This window comes from Danio rerio, chromosome 9 (genome assembly GCF_052040795.2).
Source record: "Danio rerio strain M-AB ecotype USA chromosome 9, GRCz13ab, whole genome shotgun sequence".
Classification (NCBI taxonomy): Eukaryota; Metazoa; Chordata; class Actinopteri; order Cypriniformes; family Danionidae; genus Danio; species Danio rerio.
In genome coordinates, this window is record NC_141029.1 from 40,652,061 (window position 1) to 40,667,500 (window position 15,440).

The following is a 15,440-nucleotide window of genomic DNA, read 5'->3' on the forward strand; positions in this document are numbered from 1 at the left end:
TTGCTGCAGTAGGAGAAACTGCATCAATCTTTTCTTTATTTAATAAATGTCTTGCATCTCAGAAGATGATGCCGACATGCAGGGAATGCGCAGTGGTGTTTGAAACCATGATATGCAGAGCACAGACGTTCTTGACAGTTCAGGAGTTCATTAATAATATAATAACACTAATACTGAAATGGTTGAGGCGTTTTAGAATGACCAAAACAACATTTCAGATGTTTTAAAAAGTGCTCAGCCTGCTGGTTTATCCATTCACACACATTTTTTTTTTTATCAACACATGATCTCTTAAAACAAAATCACATGACCTTTTTTAATGTGCATACTAGAATTTATTCAGTAAAAGTGTTTCCATCGTAGTTTATGGGCATCTTTACTTTGCTTTATAAAAAGTCTATTCAACCCAGTTATGTGCATACGTTATTTATGCACATTTTTAAAGTGTATGCGGATCTTGGCGTTTCCATCAACTGATTTTTTTAAATAGGTGAATAGAAACATAGCTAATGACATTTGCTGTTTGTTTAAACTACCTGTTTAAATTGAGATGAAACAACTTAATTATTTTAAGTTTAATCCACTAGTAAAAACTAATTCACTCATTCATTCAATTTAATTTAATGGCTTTAGTCCCTTTATTAATCAGAGGTCGCCACATCGGAATGACCTGCCAACTTATCCAGCATATGTTTTACATGGCCAACTGATCCTGCCGCAACGTGAACCAGCGCCTTCTAGCTGTGAGGCGATCGTGTTACCCACTGCGGCACCTTGACGCCCAGTAAGTTAACTTAATAACTTAATGTTGTCTCAACACAAATTGATTGGATGGAATCTAGCCTTTTTACAGGGAATGTTGAATGGGAGTGTGTACACTGAATAGAATTCAGGATTCGATTCTCCCACAGCATTAGGTCTGATAAGAGCTGATTCATTCTGAATGAAGTTTGTCTGATAACATCGCTGAGCAGCTTTTATATATTATCTTTCTAATCAGTCAGCCTATTAAGGATTCCTTCCTGTTAAACACTTTTCATTTTGTTTGTGCTATAACGACCTTGTCTAATTTGTGTGTGTGTGTGTGTGCGCTTCTTAATTGCCAGCCTCCATTGTTGTGAGAACACACATTCTTTTCCGATCTGCTGGTCAGATCTTTTAGCGGCACACCGAATGCTCTCAACAGCTGTGAGGCATGAAAAGCACAAAACTCTAAATGGAATCTGAAGGAACGTAAAACTTTTTTTCATCTTTTAATGAAGCCCTTTAGCATTAGTGCCATCAGTTAATGGCGCCAGACCTCTAATGGTCTGAATGTATGCGTTTCCAGGGCTACCTTCACCATGGAAACAGTACCCATGTGACTGGAGTAATAGAGAACACACAAAGGAGCCTCTACAAAAATGTGTCCATGTGGAAGTAAAGCGTTGAGGGCTTGACATCGCAGTCTTTTTAGGTTGCGGAAGATGCTGGATTGGCCACTGGCATCCACGGGGCATTGGGGAAACCCTACTTCTTAAGTGAAACGGGGTTAAGATCTAGTACAACTGACAGTCGTGACCCACTAAGCAGCCAGAGACTTTGATTTTAATAACCGTCAAGTGTTGCTTTGCAGACATGATTGCTTGTTTTCCTGTTAGCTCTCGTTCCTTGGCATTTAGGGCTGGGAATGTTGTTCCAGCACTCCTCATACAACATGTAAGTTACTCCTCAGTTAAAACAAGCCCATATTCTCCATTAAAAGGATCAACAACAGTAGCCAGTCATCCTTCAGTGAAAAAATATAGTCAGTCTCAGAAGAACTGCGGTCTCTTGTTGTTTTTGGCACATAAAGTCGCCACAAAATGGCTCTTTATGGATGTTGTTGTACTAGTGCTGGAAGAGAAGCTAACGTCAGATGTTTGGATTGTTGGATGCTTTAAATATACAGCAGATTGAGATCTGTTATGGTGTAAAAGAATTAACAGCACAATAAAAGATATTTATAAGAGAGAGAGAGTAAAAGCTGTGGTATATGACTGAAATGCATGACTGGTGGTTATATAGATGTGCTATTGAGTTTAAATTGTGCTGTATGAGGCAAAGCCAAAGGACTGCTTTTAACAGATCTGTCCAATCGCTTTCATGTGGCAAACTCAGTTTCATGAAGCTTTGTTTTACTGCCTTATGACACATTGAGGTTTTATGAGTAATATTTGCCTGATTCAATTTCAGTAGTGCTTTCTGGTGTTGGGATTACTTTTAAAAGCAATTATTAAATGAGAGTCCCTGGTTCAGTAGATGTTTGACATCATCTGTGCTTCAGTCCCTCAATTTGTAAAAGCAAACAAAAACAGCTCACTGTTTAGTAATGCACTTAAATATAAGTCAAGGGGGCATCCAGGAGGGTTTAAAAGCAGAAATGTTTTGAAAGTAATTATTATGCTGCATTTATTATGTTTTGGCATCATAGTAATGCATGCAAATTTGAACTGTTTTAAAATGGAAAACAGTACCATAGGCAAGGTAAGGCAAGGCAAGGCTAGTTTATTTATTTATCACATGTCATACACAGTGGCAATTTAAAGTGCTTTACATAAATAGGAATAAAAGAGACAAGTATAAGAACATAAAAACAAATAATAACAGTGATTAAAAACGGATCAAAATGTGTTTAAAAGAATTCTTTAATAAAATAATTATAATAAAAAGGAAAGGTTATAAAAAATTGAACAGAAAGAGAGAGATAATAGTGTGATCTGCCAGACGTAGCACAGGGCTCATTCAGTAAAGGCACAGCTAAACAGATGTGTTTTCAGTCTTGATTTGAATGTACCTAATGTTGGTGCACATCTGATCAATTCTGCAAGCTCAATTCCAGCAGCGGGGGGCGCACTAATTGAAGGCAGATTCCCCCTGCTTTGACTGAACTCTTGGAATTTCTAGTTTATTTGATCCTAAAGATCTGAGGGATCAGTTAGGTCTGTATTCAGTGAGAATATATGTAATGTATTAAGGTCCTAGGCCATTTAGTAATTCATAGACAAGTAATAATACTTTAAAATCTATTCTGAATGTAATTGGGAGCCTGTGTAAAGACCTGAGGACAGGTATGATGTGCTCTGATTTCCTGGTCAGAATCCTGGCTGCAGTGTTCTGGAGGAATAAAAAAATTGAAGATAAATTCTTTAGATTTATGTACAGATTCTGAGTAATAACATATAATTTAATATAAACCGGGGTGGGGGGTATGATACAATGATACAAGTCGAACCATTGTGCCATAATGATACAAGTCGAACCAAAACTTCTGAACAAATTCATACATACAAAATAAATGTATTAAAGTTTCATCATCAGTGTATTTCTTTATTTTTATTATTAAGAAAGTATTTATGAGGCATCAACCAATATTTTTTTCCAGGCTATATTATCAATTAATGCAATGGAATCTGCCTCACGGAACAATACGATTTCTTTGCTAAAGAATTAGATGAATATGTGTATTATTACATTTTTATCATGAATGTCAGTGCCTTCCAACAATAATACCCGATACACAATGTGGCTCTGCACAACTTTGTGCTTCTTACAATTGCTTGTTACACAAGAAGAAGAAGAAGAGAGTCAGTGTTTCAATTCACATGGTATTTGTTTATTGTCAAACCAAACATGAATAGTTGGTCACAGCTACCAAGTCCACCAATTACAGAGCTTGTGCTACACGTCATTGTCGTTACATTTTTGAGAAGTGCGTGTCAGCTTCGGCGTCAGCCACTGCCTGGGCTATGCGACCACCTGTAGGCTGCGCCAGGGCATACATGTGCGCTTGATGCAGAAGTATAAATCAGTCTTAAGAGCTCGCGATGACACATGATGACGTATATGGGTGTTTTAGTGCTGTGCCATTTCTTAGGGGTAAATTTGAAGCCCTTCCCCTTCACACTCTGTTTCAAGGGCCAAGGGGAAGAGGTAGGGTAGAAAAAAAAGAATCAGGATTGGGCCTTACTTAGGCCATCTTGCATATTGTTAAAACAGCAATTAGAATACTAACATTGCACACCCCTTAATCATCCTTTTAAATGCAACTAAAACTTGAACGCCTTCACAAAGCTACCAGCAAATAGCAAAGTACTTCTTGTGCCAAACATTTGGCCTCGATTAAGAAACCTTTTACTATTTGAAAACATCTACCACACTTCTCACATGTCATAAAACATCATTAAATCCACAATACTAATTATCTCAAAGCAAGAAAGAGATCACGAAATATCTTTCATTTCTTTCACGAAGCAGTGCTTTTACTGTACTGTGTGACAGACATCCGAGAGACTGCAAGACATTGGAGGAGCAGCGATGGCAGGCGTAGGACGTTCCTTGAGCAACTACTTGATTATGTGTGGGCTGAAGACAAGAGTGTGTGTGTGTGTGTGTGTGTGTGAGGGAGGTGAACGTGTGGGCTGGAAGACGTTAATGTGTGTTGCGTCCTTTCTGTGTGGGCAGTGAATAGGTGCAGGTAGGCAGGTGGAGCCGAGGGGTGCAGAGTGACCACAGTGACTCATTTCGCCATTACCCAGAATTCCACGCTCTTTTTCGTCGTCCAAACGGTGTGGCCAGAAGGAGATGTGACGCCCATTGTGTAGGCAGCAGTGTGTGGGTTGGCGCTGTGTTAATGTGTATTGTTGAAGAGCCAGGCTCCCTCATCTGTCGGGGGCGGACCACTCTCTCAAGCGCGCGGTGGCTCGAGGTTTGTTGTGAATCGTGACTGAGTTTTCTGTAGAGGAGCTTCTGATTACTGTTTGGCATTCACAAACGCTAGTCACAAACAAGTTTCATAAGCTCCCCTTGGAGAACGCTGTTAGCTTTATTGTGCCTGTGAAAGGGCTGATGTTGAGGTTGGAAAGCAGATAATGGAGCATTGCTCACTTCTTTTAGGCTTTGTTTGGTGTGTTAAAGGTACAGTTGAAGTGAGATTAATTAGCCCACCTGAATTATTAGCCCCTTGTATATTTTCCCCCCAATTTTTGGTTAATGGAAAGAAGATTTTTTTTCAACACATTTCTAAACATTATAGTTTTAAAAACTGATTTATAATAACTGATTTATTTTATTTTAACCTTGATGACAGTAAATAATATTTTACTAGATATTTTTCAAGATACTAGTGCTTAAAGTGCAATTTAAAGGCTTTACTAGGTTATTTAGACAAGTTCAGGTAATTAGACAAATGGTTGAATAATGATGGTTTGTTCTGTAAACAATAAGATAAAAAAGATTGTTCAAGGGGGCTAATAATTTTGACCTTAAAATGGTTTTTAAAAAAATTTAAAACTGCTTTTATTCTAGCAGAAATAAAACAAATAAGGAAATACCAACGCAATCTCACGACAATTCATAACTTTTTGATTTAGTGGCTGATTCATATGAATTTGTATCATCTAATTTGTACAATTTAGTACAATTTGCTTATCATCCAATGATGGTTGGGTTTAGGGGTGGGGTTTGGTGCCACGCCTCCTTTTTAAAATTGTAAATTTTCGTAAGACTCAACTCGTACAAATTAATAAGAATTAGCCACTAAACTGACAAGATGTAAAATACTTGCGATTTCTCATGAGATCAAGCTTGAAATACTGTGAAAATCTCCTTGCTATTGTTAAACATAATTTGGGAAATATTTAAAAAAGATAAAAAAAATCACAAGAGGGCTAAAAATATTGACATGTACAGTATATTAGGCTGAAATAGTTATAGTTGTTTATTAGGTAAAGAACAAGGAATGAGAAAATTAGAAAAACAATATAGTCCACACTCAAAAATATGACTTTTGCTCCTTGTTTAAACTACTTAATAATATAAGCTGAACTAAATTCTTAAGGCTTTTTGAAGGTGCAACTGAATTGTTTTATGTTTAGTCCACTTAAGTTATCTTAATTGATTTGTGTTGGGACAACATAAGGGAATTGTGTTGAATCCAGTATTTTTTACAGTGCAATATGATTTTTGCTCTAAATATGAAGCCATACAGTAGTTTCTTGTTAGGTAAAGATGTACGGGACACTTGTGTTGTTGTGAAACTTCACATTTGAACTAGATCAAGATTATTATAGTTAACTAAATGCATTTTTTTTAAAAACAAGGGAATAAATGTTTTCATTCATTCATTTATTTTCGTTCAGCTCAGTCTCTTTATTCATCAGGGGTCGCCACAGCGGAATGAACCGCCAACTTATCCAGCACATTTTTTACACAGTGGATGCCCTTCCAGCTGCAACCCAGTACTGGGAAACATCCAAACACTCTTATTCACACATACACTATGGACAATTTAGCTTACCTAATTCACCTATAGCGCATGGTTTTAGACTGTGGCGGCAACCAGAGCACCCGGAGGAAACCCACAAGAACACAGTGAGAACATGCAAACTCCTCCCAGAAATGCCAACTGACCCAGCCGGGGCTCAAACCAGGGACCTTCTTGCTATGAGGCGACAGTGCTAACCACTCCGCCACCGTGTCGTCAATAAATGTTTTAGTAATGTGAAATTTGTGTTATTTGTGTCATTCACTAAATTGGCTCTGTCACTTTCTCTTCATTCCATCTATTGCTGGTGTGTGGTGAGCGCACTGGTGCCGTTGTCCTGTGGCTGGCGTCGAATCATGTTAAGTGGATGCTCCAGCTCTTTTGGTGTATGACCATACACGATAAATCTGCTATATAAATACACATTCCATTCCATTCCATTAATGTAGTATCACTGAAAAAAAACAAAACAAAATAAAGGAAAAAAAAAAAAAAAAAAAAATATATATATATATATATATATATATATATATATATGTGTATATATATATGTATATATGTATGTATATTAATAGTTTAGACAAAAGTGTCCTCTAAATAACTTAATAAAAGTGTAAAAATAAAACACTATGGACAGTAATAGAAAGTCTTAAAATGCGCGAAACATTATGAATTTTGGATAAGTTTTTTTGTTAATTTAGTGTATTAAATGTACGTATATTAGTTAAAGGAATAGTTCATGCAAAGATTCATTCAGTCATTATTTATTGATTAGATGAAGAACTAGAAATTAAAAAAATAAGAAAAACACCATAAAAATAGTCCATATTATTTTCATATAAATTTTTTATTTCTTTTGAAGCCATGCAGTATAGCTTTTTGTTTTGTTTGGAACATTTGTGCAGGAAACTTCTGTTAACTGAAAAGCATCTGCATTGGATGAGATCAAGACAAATAAATTGTTAACTAAATGTAAGTCTTTAAATTTGTTTTTAAAATGTTTTTCTATGCACATTTACATTTTTTTTTATGTTTTGGATTTTATTCAATCATTTTTTTTTTTTACATTTTTAAATTTAATTTGATACACACATGAAAACACAATGTGGACAATAATACAAATGACAAAAATATTGTGAGTCGTGACTAGTATTCTGTAGTTATACTAGCTGGTATTCACAAATAGTCACAAAAAAGTTTCATAAGCTCCTGCTGGAAAATGTTGTTAGCTTTATTGGGCTTGTGAAGAGGCTGATGCTGAGGTTGTAAAGTGGTTAACATTGCATTGCTCACTTCTTTTGAGTTTAATTTGGTGTATTAAAAAGGGGTTCATGACATATGCAGTCATTATTCACTTATTTGCGCCTGACTGTAAGATGAAAAAATAAGAATATATTTTAGATAATAAGAAAACAGTAGAAAAGAATGTCTCATGGAAAAGTAATCAATATTATTGAAAATAAAAAAACTATTTTGTTTTTGTTTCATTGTAGTGTTTGGCTAAGTTTTTATTTGAAAACTCTCAGGTTTCATTTTTTAATTTTAGATGTTATTCTTTCATTTTTATTTCAGTTAAAGTTTTAGTCATTTGTTGTGTGGTTTTGTCATTTTTATTAGTTTTGCCTCACAAATCCGTTGTAGCTTAAATGAATAGTTTTTGTTTGCCTTTAGAGCTGTCTTAATACTTTGTAGCATAGGTTTATGTAGCATAGGTTTAAGAAGGTATTGGAAATAGTCCTCTGAGATACTGGTTCATACTGACATGATAGCATCACGCAGTTTCTGCAGATTTGTTGGCTATACATCCATGATGCCAATCTCCTTTTCCATCACATCCCAAAGGTGCTCTATTGAAATGTGGTGACTGTGGAGGCCAATTGAGTACAGTGAACTCATTATCATGCTCAAGAGATGCTCTTCTGCATACTTCGGTTGTAACGAGTGGTTACTTGAGTTACTGTTGCCTTTCTATCAGCTCGAACCAGTCTGGCCATTCTCCTCTGACTTCTGGCATTAACAAAGCATTCTCCCCCACAGAACTGCTTCTGACTGGATATTTTCTCTTTTTCAGACCAATCTCTGTAAACCCTAGAGATGGTTCTGCGTAAAAAAAAAATCCCAGTAGATCAGCAGTTTCTGAAATACTCAAACCAGCTCGTCTTGCACGAACAACCATGTCACGTTCAAAGTCACTTAAATCACCTATCTTCCCCATTCTGATGCTCGGTTTTAACTACAGCAGACTGTCTTGACCCTGTCTACATGTCTAAACACACTGAGTTGCTGCCATGTGATTGGCTGGTTGGAAATTTGCATTAATGAGCAGTTGGACAGGTGTACCTAATAAAGTGGCCGGTGAGTGTATCATTGGCACTGTAGCAGTTGATTTGATTTACAAAACAATCTAGACTCACTTAGGTTGGGAAGATTTTCATTGAATAAACGGACGTTTCCCACACAAAGCTCAAACCACAACGTTTTATCATCCATCAGGCAAGAAAAACAAGTCAGTTCATTCTTTACATTAAAAATAATCATGTTCGACTGCTCAAATTGTTGGATGAAATAAAAAAATCCAACGTTTTTTATTTTATCTACTGTCACTATTCAACGTTTTTTATTATATCTACTGTCACTATTCAACGTTTTTTATTATATCTACTGTCACTATTCAACATTTTTTATTATATCTACTGTCACTATTCAACATTTTATATTATATCTACTGTCACTATTGATCAATTGAACAGAACATTCATTCATATTCCTTTAGCTTAGTCCCTTATTTATCAGTGTTTCCACAGCGAAATGAACCACCAACTATTGCAGCATATGTTTTATGCAGCGAATGCCCTTCCAATCGCAACCCAGTACTGGGAAACACCCTTACATTCACACACACTCATACTCTACGGCCAATTTTTTTGCTTAACCAATTAACTTATATACTCAATTCACCCATTCCCACTCTCAATCATATAAAAACTCATACACTATGGCCATTTTTAGTTGATCCAATTCACCTACAGCGCATGTCTTTGGACTGTGAGGAAAACCAGAGCACCCCGAAGAAACCCACGCTAACATGGGGAGAACATGCAAACTCCACACAGAAATGCCAACTGGCCCAGCCGGGACTTAAACCAGCAACCTTCTTGTTGTGAGCGACCGTGCTAATCGCTGAGCCACCATGCCGCCCTCACCGAATATTTTTAAATAAAAGTTATAAAATCTCACTTTGATTGGTATACTGTATAATCACAAAGCAGGAAAAGCTTCTTTTAGCTCTTTTAAAAACGACATCTCTTTTGTACATTCCAAGCTCGTTTCCACATTAAACATGAAGTGTGTTCCCAAAATGCTATTTATTTTCTCATCATGTTTATGGGATCCAGCAACCTTCATGGATCATCCGTCTTCCACCATCCAGCTCTGGGAAAGATCCAAACAAATCAAAGCCTTGAGCTTCAAAGGTCCCTTTAAACTCCATTTCAAGTCAATGATCAGCATCAGCCAGTAAACTCTACTGTCTTCTCCAATTTGTCAAGATCATAAAGAGATAGCTGATACAGTATGCTGTTCCAAATATAACTGATGATGCGAGATATTTAAGAGATTATAATCTCAGATGATGTCTATATTTTTGTTTTAGCCAATTAAGATACCATATATCAGGGGTGCTCAATCCTGTTCCTGGAGATCTACCTTCCTGCAGATTTCAGTTGCTACCCATATCAAACACACCTGAACCAATTAATTAGGACCTGAACACCACTTGATAATTACAGGCAGGTGTGTTTGATATGGGTAGCAACCGAAATCTGCAGGAAGGTAGATCTCCAGGAACAGGATTGAGCACCCCTGCTATGTATAAACTATATAAACATCATAACAGTGGTCCATATCATTTTTATGATATTTTAATGTTTACTGAAACCAGATGCTATGTTTGTGTAAAGAGTAGATATAAATTCTAACTAATAAGGGCCTGGATCCACTTAAGAGTGAATTTACTTATAATTGTGGTAAAGATTGTAGTTGATTATAGCTAGCATCATATCCAATAAATAATTATGAAAAAATATAATAATCAGTAATGTAATATTCAATAAAATATGCTATATAAATTTTCTAAAATAACTGTAAAATAATTATTCCATCCATTCCTTCCTTCATTCCTTCCTTTTTTTCTTCCATTAATCGATTTTGTGCCTCTGTTTTTTTCATGTCAGTCCTTTTCTTTCTTTCTTTCTTTCTTTCTTTCTTTCTTTCTTTCTTTCTTTCTTTCTTTCTTTCTTTCTTTCTTTCTTTCTTTCTTTCTTTCTTTCGTGTCATTACATCCATGTATCATCCCATCCATGAATTCATCATTCCATCTGTTTATCCTTCCATCCATCATTCCATCCATATATTCTTCCCTCATTCCATCCATTCCTCCATCATTCTATCTGTCCATCCTTCAATTTATCCTTCTATCTTTCCATCTATTATTCCATCTTTCCATTTTCCTTGTATAATTTCATCCATCCATCCATCCATCCTTCCAACATTCCAACCTTCCATTTATCCTTCCATCTGCCGTTTCATCCATCCATCCATCCATCCATCCATCCATCCATCCATCCATCCATCCATCCATCCATCCATCCATCCATCCATCCATCCAATCCATCAATCCATCCATCAATCCATCCTACAAATATTCTATCTTTCCATTTATCCTTCCAACTACCATTCCATCCATCCATCCATCCATCCATCCATCCATCCATCCATCCATCCATCCATCCATCCATCCATCCATCCTTCCTTCCATCCTTCCTTCCAACATTCCATCCTTCCATTTATCCTTCAATCTGCCATTCCATCCATCCATCCATCCATCCATCCATCCATCCATCCATCCATCCATCCATCCATCCATCCATCTTTCCATCTATCCTTCCATCTATCATTCTGTCCTTCCATCCATCCATCCATCCATCCATCCATCCATCCATCCATCCATCCATCCATCCATCCATCCATCCATCCATCCATCCATCCATCTTTCCATCTATCCTTCCATCTATCATTCTGTCCTTCCATCCATCCATCCATCCATCCATCCATCCATCCATCCATCCATCCATCCATCCATCCATCCATCCATCCATCCATCCATCCATCCATCCATCCATCCATCCATCCATCATTCTATCCTTTCATTTATCCTTCCAACATTCCATCCCTCCATTCATCCTTCCATCTGCCCTTCCATCCTCTCATTGTTCCATCCAATAATTTATCCCTCTATCCTTCCATTTATCATTTCATCCTTCAATTGTTCCATGCATCTATCTTTCCATCCTTCCATAATTACAACTATTCATCCTTCCATCCACCTATCTAGCATTCGATCATGCATTCTGTTGCTGTATTGTTCATTCTAATTATTTGTTCTATTTCTTACCCAAAACTTGTAATCTATTCTAGCACACAAGTCATACAAATCACTTTTATTGTTATTTTTGGCATTTCTGGCACTTTCTATCCTTCCTGAGGAACCCTTGGTTTTGGTGTTGGAATATCATATAATGTAAAGCGACAAAAACTTTTTGACTGACTTATTTGGCACTCTTGTGTTTTTGTTCAAACATAACTTGCGAGGTTGAAAATAGAAGCGGCTTTGCATGTGTTTTTTTAAACATTATTTTGCTGTGTCAGTGCTCTGTAGTGTCTTTCCATAGCACAAGTTTCTTAAAGCATCTCTAGCTGTCGGTGTGAACACCAGCGGAAAGAGAAGCCCTGAGAAAAACATGTTCACAAACTCCCCGGCCCTAAATTTAACAGCTGCTGACAGGCCACATCGACAAAAGCCTTTGAAATGAATTTGATTTAGGATCAACTGGATCAGTATATGCTGGCATGTTTGTATATGTGCGTGTTTCTCGTTTAAATTGGCCATAGTTTCTCCTCACACTTAACTTTCATTGTGTGGTTTCTGTAGAAGGCAGTAAGCTGAACCGGTCTCTGTGGATTACATCTAAAACCTCGCTAAGAGAAGCTTGGAAGATGAAATTTCCCAGAGAGCTGGTTCTTTGTGGCCCTCTCAAGAGTGAAAAAAGACAAATGGGTCTGGAATGAGTGAAAGAAATGAGGTGAAAGCACAATGAGATTAGTTGTGTTTACCTCAGAGATGATCTGCATTCCTATCGTCTGATGAATGTGCTTGATTTAAGTCTGTAACATTTCATCTTGTATATTCAATGTGATGCTTTAATGGACGAGGGAATCTAGTCTACTTTTATGATTCTACATGAAAGCCATTTCATATGCAGTCTTCTGAGGGACGATCTATCATAGGAAAAGGAAACTAAGAGAAAGGCTGGTGAAGCTTAAACTGCGGAAAAGTTTAAAGTTGTGACAAATCTACCTCATGAAAAACCTGAACCAGTAGATAGTGGATAAAGTCCGGCACTACAGGGATTTGTAATGTTTTGGATGTTTCTGTGTTTTCATTATCAGCGGAATATTAGCTTTTACTTTAGTTTTGTTTACTTTTTTTGTTTATATACACTTACCGGCCACTTTTTTAGGTACGTCTGTCCAACTGCTCGTTAACGCAAATCTTTAACTAGCCAATCACATGGCAGCAACTTTATACATTTAGGCATGTGGACATGGTCAATACGATCTGCTGCAGGGCAAACTGAGCTTCAGAATGGAGAGGAAAGAAGATTTAAGTGACTTTGAACGTGGCATGATTGTTAGTGCTAAATAGGCTGATCAGACTATTTCATAAAGTGCTGATCTACTGGAATTTTCATGCACAACCATCGCCAGGGTTTACAGATAGTCAAAAAAAGAGAAAATATCCAGTGAGTGGCAGTTCTGTGGGCACAAGTGCCTTGTTGATGCCAGAGGTCAGAGGAGAATGGTCAAACTGGTTTGAGCTGATAGAAAGACAACAGTAACTCAAAGAACCACTCATTACAACTGAAGTAAGCAGAAGAGCATCTCTGAATGCACAACACGAGGCTACAATTCAAAAAACGTTGCCTGGTCTGAGGAGTCTCGATTTCTGCTGCGACATTCGGATGATAAGGTCAGAATTTGGCATCAACAACATTAACGCATGGATCCATCCTGCCTTGTATCAACGGTTCAGGCTGGTCTGGTGGTGTAATGGTGTGGGGGATATTTTCTTGACACACTTTGGGCCCATTAGTACCAATTGACCATTGTGTCAATGCCACACGCTACCCAAGTTTTGTTACTGACCATGTCTATCCCATTATGACCCATGTTCTGATGGCCATTTCCATCAAGATAACACGCCATGTCATAAAACGCAAATCATCTTAGACTGGTTTCTTGAACATGACATTGGCGGACACTGTATTTAAATGGCCTCCACAGTCACCATATCTCAATCCAATAGAGCACCTTTGGGAGGTGGTGGAACGGCAGATTCGCCTCATGGATGTGCAGCCAACAAATCTGCAGCAACTGCTTGATGCTATCATGTTAATATGGAGCAACATCTCTGAGAAATATATCCAGTATCTTGTTAAATTTATGCCACGAATGATTAAGGCAGTTCTGAATGCAAAAGGAGGTCTAACCCGGTACTAGCAAGGTGTACCTAATAAAGTGGCCGGTAAGTGTATGTATTGGTTGATTTTTATATAGTTTTATACAGAATTATAGATTTAACATGTAGGTTTAGGTAGCATATTTGTTAAAATGGTAATAATTTAATGACAATAACGAATGCAATGTCATAATGCCATCTCAAGATCTATATCAATTTCATACTCATGTTATATTTTTACATTGCTTACATTTTTGATGCATACATGTACTAGTTGCAATTATTTTCTAAAATTAATTAATGTATTTGTAGAAAAATAAGTAATGCAAAATTTTAATATTTACCTTTTACAGTTGCAATCAGAATTATTAGCCCCCTTTGATTTTGGTTTTTCTTTTTTAAATATTTCCCAATCAATGTTTAGCAGAGCAAAGAAATTTTCACAGTATGTCTGATAACATCTGGAGAAAAAAAAAACATTTTACAATCAAAATTATTAGCCCCTTTAAGCTATATTTTTTTCGATAGTCTACAGAACAAACCATCATTATACAATAACTTGCCTAATTACCCTAACCTGCATAGTTAACCTAATTAACCTATTTAAGCCTTTAAATGTTACTTTAAGCTGTATAGAAGTGTCTTGAAAAAATATCTAGTCAAATATTATTTACTGTCATCATGGCAAAGATAAAGTAAATCAGTTTTTAGAAATTAGTTATTAAAACTTTCATGTTTAGAAATGTGTTGAAAAAATCTTCTCTCCGTTAAACAGAAATTGTGGAAAAAAATAAACAGGGGGGCTTATAATTCAGGGTGTTTATTAATTCGGATTGCAACTGTATGTTTTTGCTTGTAACATAAAAATATTTACCAGTCCTGAAAATTTCCCTCCATCTCTTTGTGACATAAAATGTGGTTTCCAAAAAAAAGAGAGATCAGAATAGTTATTTCCTATAGATAATTCTCTTTCTAGTTCCATGAAAACAAAAGCAGGATTTGGAAGAGCATGACAGGCTTTTTATTTTTAGACCAACTATCCCATGTAACAGAACCAGCTGCATAAGCACATTTTAAAACCAGTTTGAGGTGTTTTCAATGGTCCTTCTGTTTCTCTGGGACATCCTGTTTTAAAGCTTTAAAACATGAAATCCTTTGAACGGTCCGAAAAGCAGCCCGTTTACATTTAGCCCTGGTAAAGACATTGTTCACCGCTGTGTTCTCTGCTTGGTTTCCTGGCCACAGTTATTGACATGTGCATCCCATAAGTTTGAATGCCATTAAAGACAGTCCTCATGGAAAGAATGGATCTCTCTTAGAGGAGCATGTATTAAACTGGCCCTGGGGGTCTGCAGGAGCTTGACCTCTTTGACCTGAGCTACCAGAAGGAAGTGTCAAGTATTGACCCTCACGTTTCCTGCCTCCAGAGACAGCATTAAAGCAAGAGAATACACAGAAAGAAGTCTTCATCTGGGACAAGTGAGGTGTCAGAATCTCATGAGGTTTAAGGATGCAGGTGATTAACAGCGAAGATATGAAAGTGTCTTAAGACCAGAGTGCCTCAGAGGTAATTAGCAGTAC

The 15,440-nt window shown here is 36.9% G+C and overlaps 2 protein-coding genes across 33 annotated transcripts in view; both read left to right on the plus strand.

Moving 5' to 3' along the window:
• Positions 1 to 15,440, plus strand: part of map2 (microtubule-associated protein 2) — a 208,745-nt gene that overhangs the window by 20,076 nt on the left and 173,229 nt on the right. The gene's annotated exons all lie outside the window — the stretch shown is intronic.
• LOC147835371 (uncharacterized) lies at positions 10,646 to 14,320 on the plus strand (the record flags this gene model as incomplete). Its single annotated transcript, XM_087268656.1, is given in 2 exon segments — positions 10,646 to 11,182; positions 11,185 to 14,320. Coding segments are annotated over 2 exon segments (1,068 nt in total), but the record flags the coding sequence as incomplete, so codon positions are not given.